The sequence below is a fragment of the Salvelinus fontinalis genome, chromosome 10 (genome assembly GCF_029448725.1).
Source record: "Salvelinus fontinalis isolate EN_2023a chromosome 10, ASM2944872v1, whole genome shotgun sequence".
In the NCBI taxonomy this organism is placed as follows: domain Eukaryota; kingdom Metazoa; phylum Chordata; class Actinopteri; order Salmoniformes; family Salmonidae; genus Salvelinus; species Salvelinus fontinalis.
In genome coordinates, this window is record NC_074674.1 from 48,012,119 (window position 1) to 48,027,374 (window position 15,256).

Here is a 15,256-nt window from a genome sequence, read left to right on the forward strand (position 1 = left end):
GTAGCAGCAGTAGTAGTAGTAGTAGTAGCAGAAGTAGTAGCAAAAGTTGTAGTAGCAGCAGTTGCAGCAGTAGTAGTAGTAGTAGTATTAGTAGTAGTAGTAGTAGCACTAGTAGCAGTGGCAGCAGTTGCAGTAGCAGCAGCAGTAGTAGTAGTAGTAGTAGTAGTAGTAGCACTAGTAGCAGTAGCAGTAGTAGTAGTAGCAACAGTAGCAGTAGCAGTAGCAGCAGTAGCAGTAGCAGTAGCAGCAGCAATATTAGTAGTATTAGTAGTATTAGTATTAGTAGTAGTAGTAGTAGTAGCAGGAGGAGAAAGAGGATCATTATGATGATTATTATTTCTATTGTTACTTATAATATGTTTTATTATTATGTTTATTATTATGTATTTTTTTAGGCCCTAAGCTGCAGAAGCTGGCCCAGAGTCTAGGAGACCTTCAGGTGATCTCTGGCGCCGCCTCTCTGAGTATAGAGCGCCTCCCATTGGCTGCCGAGGGCCTCTACACTTGCCAGGCTCTCTACGACACAGAGCAGGGAGCCAAGCTATACTACTACTACATACATCTACGGGTACTGGGTAAGATAAAGTGCTACTACTGCTACTGCTACTACTTCTACTGCTTCTACTGCTACTTCTACTACTACCACTATAATACTATTACTACTTCTACTACCACTACTACTACTAACAATACTAAAACTACTACTTAACAATAACGAGGCTATGTACAGGGGGTACAGGTACAGAGTCAGTGTGCGGGTGTACAGGTTAGTTGAGGTCATGTGTACATGTAGGAAGGGGTAAAGTGACTATGTATAGATAATAAACAGCGAGTAGCAGCAGTGTACAAAACAAATGGGGGGGGGGGGGGGGGGCAATGTAAATAGTCCGGTGGCGATTTGATTAATTGGTCAGCAGTCTTATGGCTTGGGTGTAGCAGCTGTTAATAAGTATTTTTGTCATAAACTTGGCGCTCTGGTACCGCTTGCCGTGCGGTAGCAGAGAGAACAGTCTATGACTTGGGTGACTTGAGTCTCTGAGAATTTGATGGGCTTTCCTCTGACACCGCCTAGTACATAGGTCCTGGATGGCAGGAATCTTGGCTCCAGTGATGTACTGGGCCATACACACTACCCTCTGTAGCGCCTTACAGTCAGATGCCAAGCATTTGTCATACCAGGCGGGGATGCAACCGGTCAAGATGCTCTCAATGGTGCAGTTGAAGAACCTTTTGAGGTTCTGCGGACCCATGCCAATTCTTTTCAGTCTCCTGAGGGGGAAAAGGTTTTGTCCTGCACTCTTCACGACTGTCTTGATGTGTTTGGACCATGATAGTTTGTTGGTGATGTGGACACCAAGGAACTTGAAACTCTCGACTCGCTCCACTACAGCCCCGTCGATGTTCGGCCCGTCTTTTCCTGTAGTCCACGATCAGCTCCTTTGTCTTGCTCACATTGGGGGAGAGGTTGTTGTCCTGGCAGCACACTGTTCTCTGACCTCCTCCCTGTGGTTGTCGGTGATCAGTCCTAACACTGTTGTGTCATCAGCAAACGTAATAATGGTGTTGGAGTCATGTTTGGCCATGGGGTCGTGGGTAAACAGGGAGTACAGGAGGTGACTAAGTACACACCCCTGAGGGGCCCCAATGTTGAGGATCAGCGTGGCAGACGTGATGTTGCCTACCCTTACCACCTGGGTGCGGCCCGTCACGAAGTCCAGGATCCAGTTGCAGAGAGAGGTGTTTAGTCCCACGGTCCTTGGCTTAGTGATGAGTTTCATGGGCACTATGTTGTTGAATGCTGAGCTGTAGACAATGAACAGCATTCTCACTTAGTTGTTCCTTTTGTCCAGGTGGAAAAGGGCAGTGTTGAGTGCGATTGAGGTTGAGTCATCTGTGGATCTATTGGGGTGGTATGTGAATTGGAGTGTGTCTAGGGTATCCGGGAGGATGCTGTTGATGTGAGCCATGACCAGCCTTTCAAAGCACTTCATGGCTACCGACATGAGTGCTACGGGGCGGTAATCATTTAGGCAGGTTACCTTCACTTCCTTGGGCACAGGGACTATGGTGGTCTGCTGGAAACATGTAGGTATTACAGACTCGATCAGGGAGAGTTTGAAAATGTCAATACATGTCCTGGTAATGACAACTTTGAGTACACGTCCTGGTAATGAGTACTTTGAGTACACATCCTGGTAATCTGTCTGGCCCCGCGGCTTTGTGAATGTTGACCTGTTTAAAGGTCTTGCTCACATTGGGTACTGAGAGCATTATCACACAGTCATCCAGAACAGCTGGTTCTCTCATGCATGCTTCAGTGTTGCTTGCCTTGAAGCGAGCATAAAAAAGGCTTTTAGCTCGTCCGGTAGGCTCGCGTCACTGGGCAGCTCGCATCTGAGTTTCCCTTTGTAGTCTGTAATAGTTTTCAAGCCCTGCCACATCCGACGAGCATCGGAGCCGGTGTAGTTAGGAGTCAATCTTAATCCTGTATTGACGCTTTGCTTGTTTGATGGTTCGTCTGAGGGCATAACGGATTAGTGTCCCGCTCCTTGAAAGTGGCAGACCTAGCCTTTAGCTCGATGCGGATGTTGCCTGTAATCCATGGCTTCAGTTTGGGATATGTATGTACGGTCACTGTGGGGACGACTTCGTCAATGCACTTATTGATGAAGCTGATGACTGAGGTGGTATATACCTCAATACCATTGGATGAATCCCGGAACATATTCCAGTCTGTGCTAGCAAAACAGTCCTGCAGCGTAATATCCGCGTCATCTGACCACTTCCGTATTGAGCGAGTCACTGGTACTTCCTGCTTTAGTTTTTGCTTGTAAGCAGGAATCAGGAGGAGAGAATATGGTCAGATTTGCCAAATGGAGGGCGGGGGAGAGTTTTGTACGCATCTCGGTGTGTGGAGTAAAGGTGGTCTAGAGTTTTTTTTTCTCTGGTTGCACATGTGACATGCTGGTAAAAATGTGGTAAAACTGATTTCTGGATGAGCATTTTGTTGTTTGCTTATGGCCTTATAGAGTTTATTGTTTATTGCGGTCTTAGTGCCAGCATCTGTCTGTGGTTTGAAATAGACAGCTACAAACAATATAGATGAGAACTCTCTTGGTAGATAGTGTGGTCTACAGATTATCATGAGGTACTCTACCTCAGGCGAGCAATACCTCGAGACTTCTTTTAATATAGGACATCGCACACCAGCTGTTATTGACAAATAGACACACACCTCCATCCCTCGTCTTACCAGACGTAGCTTCTCTATTCTGACGGTGCATGGAAAATCCAGCCAGCTCTATATTATCCGTGTCTTCATTCAGCCACAACTCAGTGAAACATAAGATGTTACAACTTTTAATGTCCTGTTGGTAGGATAATCTTAATCGTAGGTCATCACTTTTATTTTCCAATGATTGCATGTTAGCAAGTAGAACAGATGGCAGGGTGAGTTTATTCGCTCGCCTACGGATTCTAAGAAGGCAGCCCGATCTGCACCCTCTTTTCCTGAGTCTTTTCTTCACGCAAATGACGGGGATTTGGGCCTGTTCCCAGGAAAGCAGTATATCCTACTTGACGGACTTGTTAAGGGAAAAATGTTCTTCCAGTTCGTGGTGAGTAATTGCTGTTCTGATGGCCAGAAGTTATTTCAGTCATAGGAGACGGTAGTATCTACCTTATGTACAAAATAAGTTTAAAAATGAAAATAGCACAGTTGGTTAGGAGCATGTTTAAGGGTCAGCCATCGTCTTCGGTGCCATCTTATCATCTTATTAACTGACTAGTTAAATAACGGTTAAATAAAATAACATTTAAAAAAAAAATACTACTACTACTACTACTACTACTACTACTACCACTATTACTATACCACTACTACTGCTGCTGCTGCTACTACTACTACTACTACTACTGCTTCTACACCTCTACTAATAATAATAATGTACTAGTATGACTGTACTACTTCTGCTACTACTACCACTACTACTGTTACTACTACTACTACTACTACTACTATGAGTAATGCTACTACTACTATTACTGCTACTACTACTGCTACTGTATTTCTACTACTACTACTACTACTGCTACTACTATTACAACTAATATTACTATTACTACTACAACTGCTACAACAATTACTACTACTACCACTACTACACTAATATGTATGTGTGTGTGTGTGTGTGTGTGTGTGTGTGTGTGCGTGCGTGCGTGCGTGCGTGTGTGTGTGTGTGTGTACATGCGTGTGTGTGTGTGTGTGTAGTCCCTGTCAGTAAACCCTATATTCTGCTGAGTGATGCGTCCCCGGCGGAGGGATCTTTGGTGTGGCTGCGCTGCGGCCTGGAGAACGGCACAGGGTCGCTTTACTTCCTGTGGGAGCATGAGACACACAATGGATTGGTCAGCACCGTCTCCCAGGGCAACAGCAGCGTGTTCAACATGACAGAAGTCAACCGTAACCACACAGGCTGGTATCGTTGTGTGGCCCGGAACCAGGTCAACCAGGAACGGTCCGACCGCATCTGGCTGGACATCATCTGTTAGTATACACACTACACACTGAACACTACACCCTAAACCCTACACACTACCTGTAATGATGAACCCTAACTTCTAACCCACCTGGCTGGACATCATCTGTTAGTATAGACACTACACACTGAACACTACACCCTAAACCCTACACACTACACACTGAACACTACACCCTAAACCCTACACACTACCTGTAATGATGAACCCTAACTTCTAACCCATCTGGCTGGACATCATCTGTTAGTATACACACTACACACTGAACACTACACCCTAAACCCTACACACTACACCCTGAACACTACACCCTAAACCCTACACACTACACACTGAACACTACACCCTAAACCCTACACACTACCTGTAATGATGAACCCTAACTTCTAACCCATCTGGCTGGACATCATCTGTTAGTATACACACTAAACACTACACCCTAAACCCTACACACTACAGACTGAACACTACACCCTAAACCCTACACACTACCTGTAATGATGAACCCTAACTTCTAACCCATCTGGGGGGACATCATCTGTTAGTATACACACTACACCCTAAACCCTACACACTACCCCTAACGCTGAACCCTAACTTCTAACCCATCTGGAGTGACATCATCTGTTAGTATTAGGCCTGTCAAAGTTAACACCTAGCCTGCTATCGTTAATAAATTAAGACATGATTGGCGCCGTAATTTTTTAAACTGCTGTCAATTGCATCTCCATCTCTTTACCGCACTGGACCTTTGGACCTTTTAAGCACATCACAACACGAAACACTGCTACAGACTACATTAAAAAAAGTCTATATACAATGTGTGCAAAAGGCATGAGGTAGGCAATAAATCGAGTAATTACAATTTAGCAGATTAACACTGGAGTGATAAATCATCAGATGATCATGTGCAAGAAGAGATATTGGTGTGCAAAAGAGCAGAAAAGTAAATAAATAAAAGCAGTATGGGGGGTGAGGTAGGTAAATTGGGTGGGTAGTTTACAGATGGACTATGTACAGCTGCAGCGATCGGTTAGCTGCTCGGATAGCAGATTTTTAAAGTTGTTGAGGGAGATAAAAGTCTCCAACTTCAGAGATTTTTGCAATTCGTTCCAGTCGCAGGCAGCAGAGAACTGGAAGGAAAGGCGTCCAAATGAGGTTTTGGCTTTAGGGATGATCAGTGAGATACACCTGCTGGAGCGCGTGCTACGGGTGGGTGTAGCCATCGTGACCAGTGAACTGAGATAAGGCGGCACTTGACCTAGCATAGCCTTGTAGATGACCTGGAGCCAGTGGGTCTGACGACGAACATGTAGCGAGGGCCAGCCGACTAGGGCATACAGGTCGCAGTGGTGGGTCGTATAAGGTGCTTTAGTAACAAAACGGATGGCACTGTGATAAACTGCATCCAGTTTGCTGAGTAGAGTATTGGAAGCTATTTTGTAGATGACATCGCCGAAGTCGAGGATCGGTAGGATAGTCAGTTTTACTAGGGTAAGTTTGGCGGCGTGAGTGAAGGAGGCTTTGTTGCGGAATAGAAAGCCGACTCTAGATTTGATTTTGGATTGGAGATGTTTGATATGAGTCTGGAAGGAGAGTTTGCAGTCTAGCCAGACACCTAGGTACTTATAGATGTCCACATATTCTAGGTCGGAACCGTCCAGGGTGGTGATGCTAGTCGGGCGTGCTGGTGCAGGCAGCGAACGGTTGAAAAGCATGCATTTGGTTTTACTAGCGTTTAAGAGCAGTTGGAGGCCACGGAAGGAGTGTTGTATGGCATTGAAGCTCGTTTGGAGGTTAGATAGCACAGTGTCCAAGGAAGGGCCGGAAGTGTACAGAATGGTGTCGTCTGCATAGAGGTGGATCAGGGAATCGCCCGCAGCAAGAGCAACATCATTGATGTATACAGAGAAAAGAGTCGGCCCGAGAATTGAACCCTGTGGCACCCCCATAGAGACTGCCAGAGGACCGGACAACATGCCCTCCGATTTGACACACTGAACTCTGTCTGCAAAGTAGTTGGTGAACCAGGCAAGGCAGTCATTAGAAAAACCGAGGCTACTGAGTCTGCCGATAAGAATATGGTGATTGACAGAGTCGAAAGCCTTGGCCAGGTCGATGAAGACGGCTGCACAGTAATGTCTTTTATCGATGGCGGTTATGACATAGTTTAGTACCTTGAGCGTGGCTGAGGTGCACCCGTGACCGGCTCGGAAACCGGATTGCACAGCGGAGAAGGTACGGTGGGATTCGAGATGGTCAGTGATCTGTTTGTTGACTTGGCTTTCGAAGACCTTAGATAGGCAGGGCAGGATGGATATAGGTCTGTAACAGTTTGGGTCCAGGGTGTCTCCCCCTTTGAAGAGGGGGATGACCGCGGCAGCTTTCCAATCCTTGGGGATCTCAGATGATACGAAGGAGAGGTTGAACAGGCTGGTAATAGGGGGTGCGACAATGGCGGCGGACAGTTTCAGAAATAGGGGGTCCAGATTGTCAAGCCCAGCTGATTTGTATGGGTCCAGGTTTTCCAGCTCTTTCAGAACATCTGCTATCTGGATATGGGTAAAGGAGAAGCTGGGGAGGCTTGGGCGAGTAGCAGCGGGGGGGGGGGGGGGCTGTTGGCCAAGGTTGGAGTCGCCAGGAAGAAGGCATGGCCAGCCATTGAGAAATGTTTGTTGAAGTTTTCGATTATCATGGACTTATCAGTGGTGACCGTGTTACCTAGCCTCAGTGAAGTGGGCAGCTGGGAGGAGGTGCTCTTGTTTACCATGGACTTTACAGTATCCCAGAACTTTTTGGAGTTAGAGCTACAGGATGCAAATTTCTGCTTGAAAAAGCTGTCCTTAGCCCAGGAGTGGCTGATGGAACTCTTCAGCTGGCTAGCTCCGGGATAATTGGTGTTTGCTACGGAATTGATGTTAGCCAATAGTCACTCGGATAGCAGCTGGTTAGCTGCAAGATCCAGGTGTAAATGTCCAGAGCTTGCGGTAAAAATCCGGGGATATGGAGAGAAAAAAGGTCTGGTATGCTCTGGTCTGAGTCGCGTTGTACAAAACTGGCAATAGTTTTCCGAGCTAAAGGATAGCTGATGAGCGCTAGCTGTGGTTAGCTGAACTACTAACGTTAGCTTGTGAGCTGGCTAACTTCTGGCTAGCTTCTGTTGTTGATTTCGGATACGAGGTGAATAATACCTTTGAGGGAAAAAAACAGATCCGCACCACATTTGGTGAGGTGGGTTGCAGGAGAGTGTTTTGAAGTTGAGTTTTTAAGAAGAAAAAAATATATATAAAAAGAAATGCGAAGAAAAATATATAAAATATATATACACGGGACAGGACGAGGACAAAGGACATCTGACTGCTACGCCATCTTGGATTGAGTTTAGCTTGGGCAATTGCATAGCTGTGCCTTTAGTCCAAATCATTCAAAAGTTATGTTTTTTCTTTCTACCGCGGATTCGTAAGCATTTATATAACGTCAGTTTAAATTAACCATGTAGTGGGTCGTTTCAAACTACTCGCAGGCCGCTATTTTTTGGTTTGATAACAAACCACATTTTAGTCATGCTACATAGCTAGCTAGCTTGCTAGATAACAAACAACATTCCAGTCACGCTACATAGCTAGCTAGCATGCTAGATAACAAACTGATAACCTGACCACTTACGCTGCTCAAAGAGATGTGGTTCAAAGGTAGGATGCAAGAGTGGGGTGCATGTGTATGTTTGAGAAACGATGTGTTTAAGAGAGGTAGTAAGTGAGAGAGGGTGTGGGAGTATTTAGTATTTTTTTGTATTTTATTGGGATCCCCCTCCATGTCTGTTCTCCCTCTCACACCTCCATGTTTGTTTCCCCTCTCATACCTCATCTGTCTGTTCTCCCTCTCATACCTCCATGTCTGTTCTCCCTCTCATACCTCATCTGTCTGTTTCCCCTCTCATACCTCCTCTGTCTGTTCTCCCTCTCATACCTCCTCTGTCTGTTCTCCATCTCATACCTCCTCTGTCTGTTCTCCATCTCATACCTCCTCTGTCTGTTCTCCATCTCATACCTCCTCTGTCTGTTTCCCCTATCATACCTCCTCTGTCTGTTCTCCATCTCATACCTCCTCTGTCTGTTCTCCATCTCATACCTCCTCTGTCTGTTCTCCCTCTCATACCTCATCTGTCTGTTCTCCCTCTCACACCTCCTCTGTCTGTTCTCCCTCTCAAATCAGCTGATCTACTTACATATCTGTTCAATCTAAAACTGGAATGTAATGCAATTCCAAGGATCTGGAAATCAGCATTTGTCCTACCACTTTTAAAAGGGGGTGATCCAACTCCTTCAATGTTTTGCTGGTGATACTGTTATTTATTGTTCTGCCTCATCTCTCAAAAAAGCATCCAGAAATGTTTTTTAAACTGTTCAAGATACCTTGTGTCAATTGAAGCTTAACCTCAATGCTGACAAAACTAAACTAATGGTGTTTTCTAATTGACACCCTTCATATCACGCCTGCTCCGGCTCTCCCTCTCTGGCACTCAAGGGCGCCGGGCTGCCCTTCATTACGCGCATTAACGCTCACTGGACTCACCTGGACTCCTTCACTTTGTTGATTGCCTTCCCTACTTCTGTCTGCACCGACGTTTGTTCCCTGTGTCAGCATTGATGTCATTATGTGTTCCTGTCCAGATGCTTGAAACGGTTGAGAAGCCCTCTCGAGTCAGTGTCTCCATTCCTTCAATGCCATCTTAACCGCTAGGAGTTCACGATCCCCCACATCGTAGTTCCTCTCGGCCGGGGTAAGCCGGTGTGAGAAGAAGGCGCAAGGGTGGAGCTTCTTGTCTTCACCCCTCTGAGACAGGACAGCTCCAACACCAACCTCTGATGCGTCTACCTCCACCACAAAAGGTTCATCCGCCGTCGGTAGTGTCAGGATGGGAGCAGAGAGGATGCGCTGCTTGAGTCCTTGGAAGGCCGTCTCAGCTTCTCTTCCCCACAGAAACCTTGCGTTGCCACCCTTGGTTAAAGCTGAGAGAGGGGCTGCCACCATGCTGAAGTTATTGATGAACTTGCGGTAAAAGTTTGTGAAGCCCAGGAAACACTGAACTTCCTTAACCTGTTGGGGATGGGGGCGCTGTTTAGACTATTTATGCTAATGTGGCTAATTTTTTAAACGGCTTCCCACAAAATCCTTGATCGTACAATATGCATATTATTATTATTATTGGATAGAAAACAGTCTATAGTTTCTATAGGAGTTGAAATTTTGTCTCTAAGTGGAACAGAGCCCATTCTACAGCAATTTCCCTGACATGGAGTCAGATTTGAGAAACGTTGGCCACTTTTCTGAAGTCATTTAAACGGGCACTGTCGTTGCTATGACTATACGGACACTTCTTACGTCTTCCCCTGGATGCCTTTACGTGATGACGATTCCAACGGGCTCGATTGCTCGTTCACAGGCCCTACAAATGAAAAAAACCTTTAGCTAGCAAGTCTTTTCTTGCTGCGTAACGCGCGTGGAAGACACCGACCCTCTCCTGTTCCAAGCGTTAGTTTAGCCTGTTATATTTCTCCGGTCATCTTTTCACTCGTTATAGGAGTTACAAACATCACAAAGTAGTTAATTTAAAGCGTTTTATAGCAATTTATATCCGTTTAGTGCGATTTTGGGACATTTATTTTTGCAACGATGTGAAAAGTTGGTCACGCTTTTCAGTTCATCCCGAACGTAGTTGACATTTCCACATGGCAAGAGGACAGCTTTCCACCAAAAGACGATTTCTCCCAAGAAAGGATCCTTTGCCCAAGATACTGATGGAAGAACAGCTCAAGGTAGGACATTTTTATTATGATAAATCGTGTTTCTGTCGAAACATTTTAGTGGCTTAGGACGCCATGTTTTTTGACGTAGCTTCGCTTGGCGCAAACTGTATTGAAAAGTAAGGATAAATTAAAAAATGTAATAACGCAATTGTATTAAGAATTAAATTGTCTATCAATCCCTGTCCACCCTATATTTTTTAGTCACGTTTATGAGTATTTATGTATAAGAGTAGATCACTGTCTAAGTGGCGCAAGGACGTTTTCTTTACCAGCTTGTCTACATTTCACATTGTCTAACCATGATTTTGGTGGCTAAATATAAACATTTTCGATCAAACTGTATATGCATGTTGTAATGTGATGTTACAGGAGTGTCATCGGAAGAATTCTGAGAAGGTTAGTGAAAAAATTAATATCTTTTGGCGATGTTGACTTTTATCGCTCACTTTGGCTAGAATCAATGCTGGGCTGCTAATTGCTATGTGCTAAGCTAATATAACGATTTATTGTGTTTTCGCTGTAAGACACTTAGAAAATCTGAAATATTGTCTGTATTCACAGGATCTGTGTCTTTCGATTCGTGTATGCTGTGTATTTTTACGAAATGTTTGATGATTAGTAGTTAGGTAAACACGTTGCTCATTGTAATTATTCTAGTCCATTTGTGATGGTGGGTGCAATTGTAAACTATGCCATCTACCTGAAATATGCACTTTTTTCTAACAAAACCTATCCCATACCATAAATATGTTATCAGACTGTCATCTAATGAGTTTTTTTGTTGGTTAGAGGCTATAAATATCTTAGTTTAGCCGAATTGGTGATGGCTACTGGTGTTGGTGGACAAATAAAAGATGGTGGAATATGCTAATGTGTTTTTAGGTAATAGATGTACATCTTTACATATTGTGTCTTCCCTGTAAAACATTTTAAAAATCGGAAATGTTGACTGGATTCATAAGATCTGTGTCTTTCATTAGCTGTATTGGACTTTAATGTGTGAAAGTTAAATATTTTAAAAAAATATTTTTTTTGAATTTCGCGGCACTGGTTTTTCAGTGGGGGGGGGGGGGGAGTGCCGCTAGCGGCACGCTGATCCTAGACAGGTTAACGGACTTGGGGGTGGGCCGTTCCGCTACCGCCCCTACCTTCCTGGAGTCCATTTGGACTCGACCGGGTTCCACTACAAATCCCAGGAATTGTACTCGGGAGGAATGGAATTCACATTTTTCCGGCTTAACGTACAAATGGCTGTCTAGGAGGCGTTTGAGTACTTGTCTGACATGCTTTGTGTGTTCTTGAAGGGAGCTCGAAAAGATGAGGATGTCATCCAAGTAAACGAACACAAAGATGTTAAGCATATCCCTAAGCACATCGTTTATGAGCGCTTGGAACACAGCCGGGGCGTTGGTCAGGCCGAAGGGCATCACCAAGTATTCGTAGTGACCAGTAGGCGTGTTGAAAGCGGTCTTCCACTCGTCTGTCTGACCCGCACAAGATGGTATGCGTTCCGCAGGTCAAGCTTAGTGAAGATAGCTGCTTCCTGGAGCAGCTCAAATGCTATGGCCATAAGGAGTAGTGGGTAGCGGTTACGGACGGTTATGGCATTGAGTCCCCGGTAGTCGATGCAAGGACATAATCCACCATCTTTTTTTGGTCACAAAGAAACACCCTGCTCCCGCGGGCGAGGTGGACGGATGAATGAGGCCTGCTGCCAGAGCGTCCTTGATGTAGGTATCCATAGCAGCTCGTTCGGGAGGAGAAAGGGAAAAGATCCGATCCCTGGGGGGGCAGGTGCCCGGAAACAGGTCGATGGGGCAATCGTAAGGTTTATGGGGTGGTAGAATGGTGGCCCTCTGTTTGCTAAATACCGGTTTGAGGTCACGGTAACACTCGGGAACTCGGGACAGGTCGAGGGATTCTAGAGACTCCGGAGGAGAACTCGGGGAACTCGGGAAGATACAAGTGGTTTGGCACGTAGGACCCCACTGCTTGACAGTGCCCACAGACCAGTCGATGTGAGGGTTATGGCTGTGAAGCCAGGGATAGCCAAGGACAAGAGGGAACTCGGAACAGGGGATCAGATGAAAGTTCATCACTTCCTGGTGTTGGGAAACTGAAAGTCGCAAGGGGGTAGTGGCGCGAGTGACAAGTCCAGATCCCAGAGGGCTTCCATCCAACGTATTAACCCTCATGGGGTCCCTTAGAGGTTCAGAGGGGACGCCATTCTCCTTCGCCCAGATACCATCCATGAAGTTTCCTGCAGCTCCAGAGTCTACCAATGCTTGAAGGGTAAGCTCGTGGTTGTCCCAGGAAAGGGTGACTGGAATGAGCAGACGGGAGTTGGACGGATGGGAGGAGGTTATGTTTCCCGTTACAGTCCCACCATGCCTGCACGGGACAGTGCGTTTCCCTGGTGCGCGGGACACGTGGAGCGGAAATGGCCCGGTTTTCCGCAATATAGACAGCATCGCTCCCTCATCCGGCGGTCTCTCTCAGCCTGGGAGATGCGTCCAATCTGCAAGGGTTCCGGTGGAGCCAGCGAGTATAAAGGTGGGGACTCGGAGTTGGGACCGATAGGAGCTAGGGCGAGAGGTCTACGGTTGAGTTCTCTCTCTCTCAGACGCTGGTCTATGCGCAAGGCCAACTTGATCAGGGACTCGAGGTTGTCCGGTGGTTCACGAGTGGCCAGTTCATCTTGGATGGTGTCGGAAAGACCCTTCAGAATGCACACTGTGAGCGCCTCGTCGTTCCAGCCACTCGCTGCTGCCACCGTGCGGAACTGGATGGCATAGTCCGTCACGCTGCGCCGACCTTGGCGGAGAGTCAGTAGCTGTTTGGCTGAGTCAGGACCGCTGGTAGGACCTTGAAACACTCGCTTGAATTCCTCAGCAAAGGCAGAGTAGCTGGCACAACAGGGACTTTGGGCATCCCACACATCAGTAGCCCAGGCCAGCGATTTTTCCGACAGCAGGGTGGTGATATATGCAATCTTGGACCGGTCGGTGGGAAACGACGAGGGTTGCAGCTCGAAGGAGAGAGAACATTGGGTGAAAAACCACTTACAAACACTCGGATCACCTGAGAACCGTTGGGGAGGCGGAAGACGAGGTTCAGCCAGGGGGTTAACTGCCACGGGCACATGAATCTGAGGTACTGGGGCGGGAGCGGTTGCCGGGGGAAGTCGATCAGATATCTGCTTTATGGAAGTCAGCATCTCCGACAGAACTTGAGAATGTCTAGCCATTAACTTCTCTGGGGCAGGTGGGACGCAAACGTCCCACCGGCCAATAGCCAGGGAAAATACAGCGAGCCATATTCAAATAACATGATATAAAAATCTAACTTTCATTAAATCACACATGTAAGATACCAAATTAAAGCTACACCCATTGTGAATCCAGCCAACATGTCAGATTTCAAAAAAGCTTTTCGGCGAAGCATAAGATGCTATTATCTGACAATAGCACATCAGTAAACAAACAGAGTAGCATATTTCAACACTGCAAGCACAACACAAAACGCAGAAATAAAATATAAATCATGCCTTACCTTTGACAAAATTTGTTTGTTGGCCCTCCAATATGTCCCATAAACATCACAAATGGTCCTTTTGTTTGATTAATTCGGTCGATATATATCCAAAATGTCCATTTATTTGGACGGTTTCATCCAGAAAAACACAGCTTCCAACTTTCGCCAAGTCACTACAAAATATATCAAAAGTTACATGTAAACTTACCAAAACATTTCAAACTACTTTTGTCATACAACGTTAGGTATTTTTAAACGTTAATAATTGATCAATTTGAAGACGGGATGATCTGTGTTCAATACAAAAAGAAAACAAACTGACGCAACTTTTTTCATAACGTGACTCTCTCCAAAAATTTACTTCATGTGACCCTCATTTACGATTACCCTACTTCTTCAGTACACAAAGGAATAACCTCAACCGATTTCCAAGGACTGGTGACATCCAGTGGAAGCGGTAGGAACTGCAAGCAAGTCCCTTAGAAATCTGGTGTCTTTAAAAAAGAACATTGAAAAGACAGTGACATCAAAAAAATACAAATTCTGAATGTGTTTGTCCTCAGGGTTTTGCCTGCTACACAAGTTCTGTTATTCTCACAGACATGATTCAAACAGTTTTAAAAACTTCAGAGTGTTTTATATCCAAATCCACTAATAATTTGCATATCTTATATTCTGGGGATGAGTAGCAAGCAGTTGAATTTTGGCATGGTATTTTTTCCGAAAGTGAAAAAGCTGCCCCCTGCCCTCAAGAAGTTAAGGTCTCTTGCTGAACCAGAGCGGCTTCGTGGCGTTGGACAGTCCCCTCGTGGTGGGACAGCGTGGCAAAAAGGTCCTGGGAACTGGCTGCCTCTGGGTTCATTTGTCCCTGTGTTTCTGTCAGGACCCGGTTACGAACTCGGGTCTCCGGTGTGAGAAACAGCCACTTAGCAAACTGAGCCACTAATAGTCGGCAGAACCCAGAAGATGAGGCAGACACAGCAGTACTTGAGACGATGTTTTAATAAAGTAAAAAGGATCGTTTTTCAGGCAAAAATATAAATCCACAAAGTCAAAAGTAATTCCAAGAGAAAAAGGTAATCCTCCAAGTCAAAAGGTAAATCCACAAGGTGGTAGGAACAGCAGGAAAAAGCCTCAAAAGAATAATCAAAAAATAAATAAACGAGAACAAAAACAGAGTACCACAAGAGTCCAACTGGAGCAACACACAGCATCGCTAGAGCTGGGTGCTAACATTCAAACACAGAGCAAAGAACGGAGGAAAACTAAGGGTTTAAATACATTCAAGGGAAACGAGGCACAGGTGCAAATAATAACTGGAAACAAGGGAAAACAAAAGGGTCAAAAAAGCACAATGGGGGAATCTAGTGGCC

General features: G+C 45.5%; 1 protein-coding gene across 1 annotated transcript in view; it reads left to right on the forward strand.

Annotated features, from left to right (window-relative positions):
* The window catches only part of LOC129863320 (V-set and immunoglobulin domain-containing protein 10-like 2), a 143,720-nt gene that overhangs the window by 14,738 nt on the left and 113,726 nt on the right, over positions 1 to 15,256 (forward strand). Inside the window, exons 3-4 of the mRNA XM_055935210.1 lie at positions 396 to 575; positions 4,271 to 4,546. Of these exons, the coding sequence (XP_055791185.1) occupies positions 396 to 575; positions 4,271 to 4,546 (456 nt within the window). The remainder of the gene's footprint in view (positions 1 to 395; positions 576 to 4,270; positions 4,547 to 15,256) is intronic.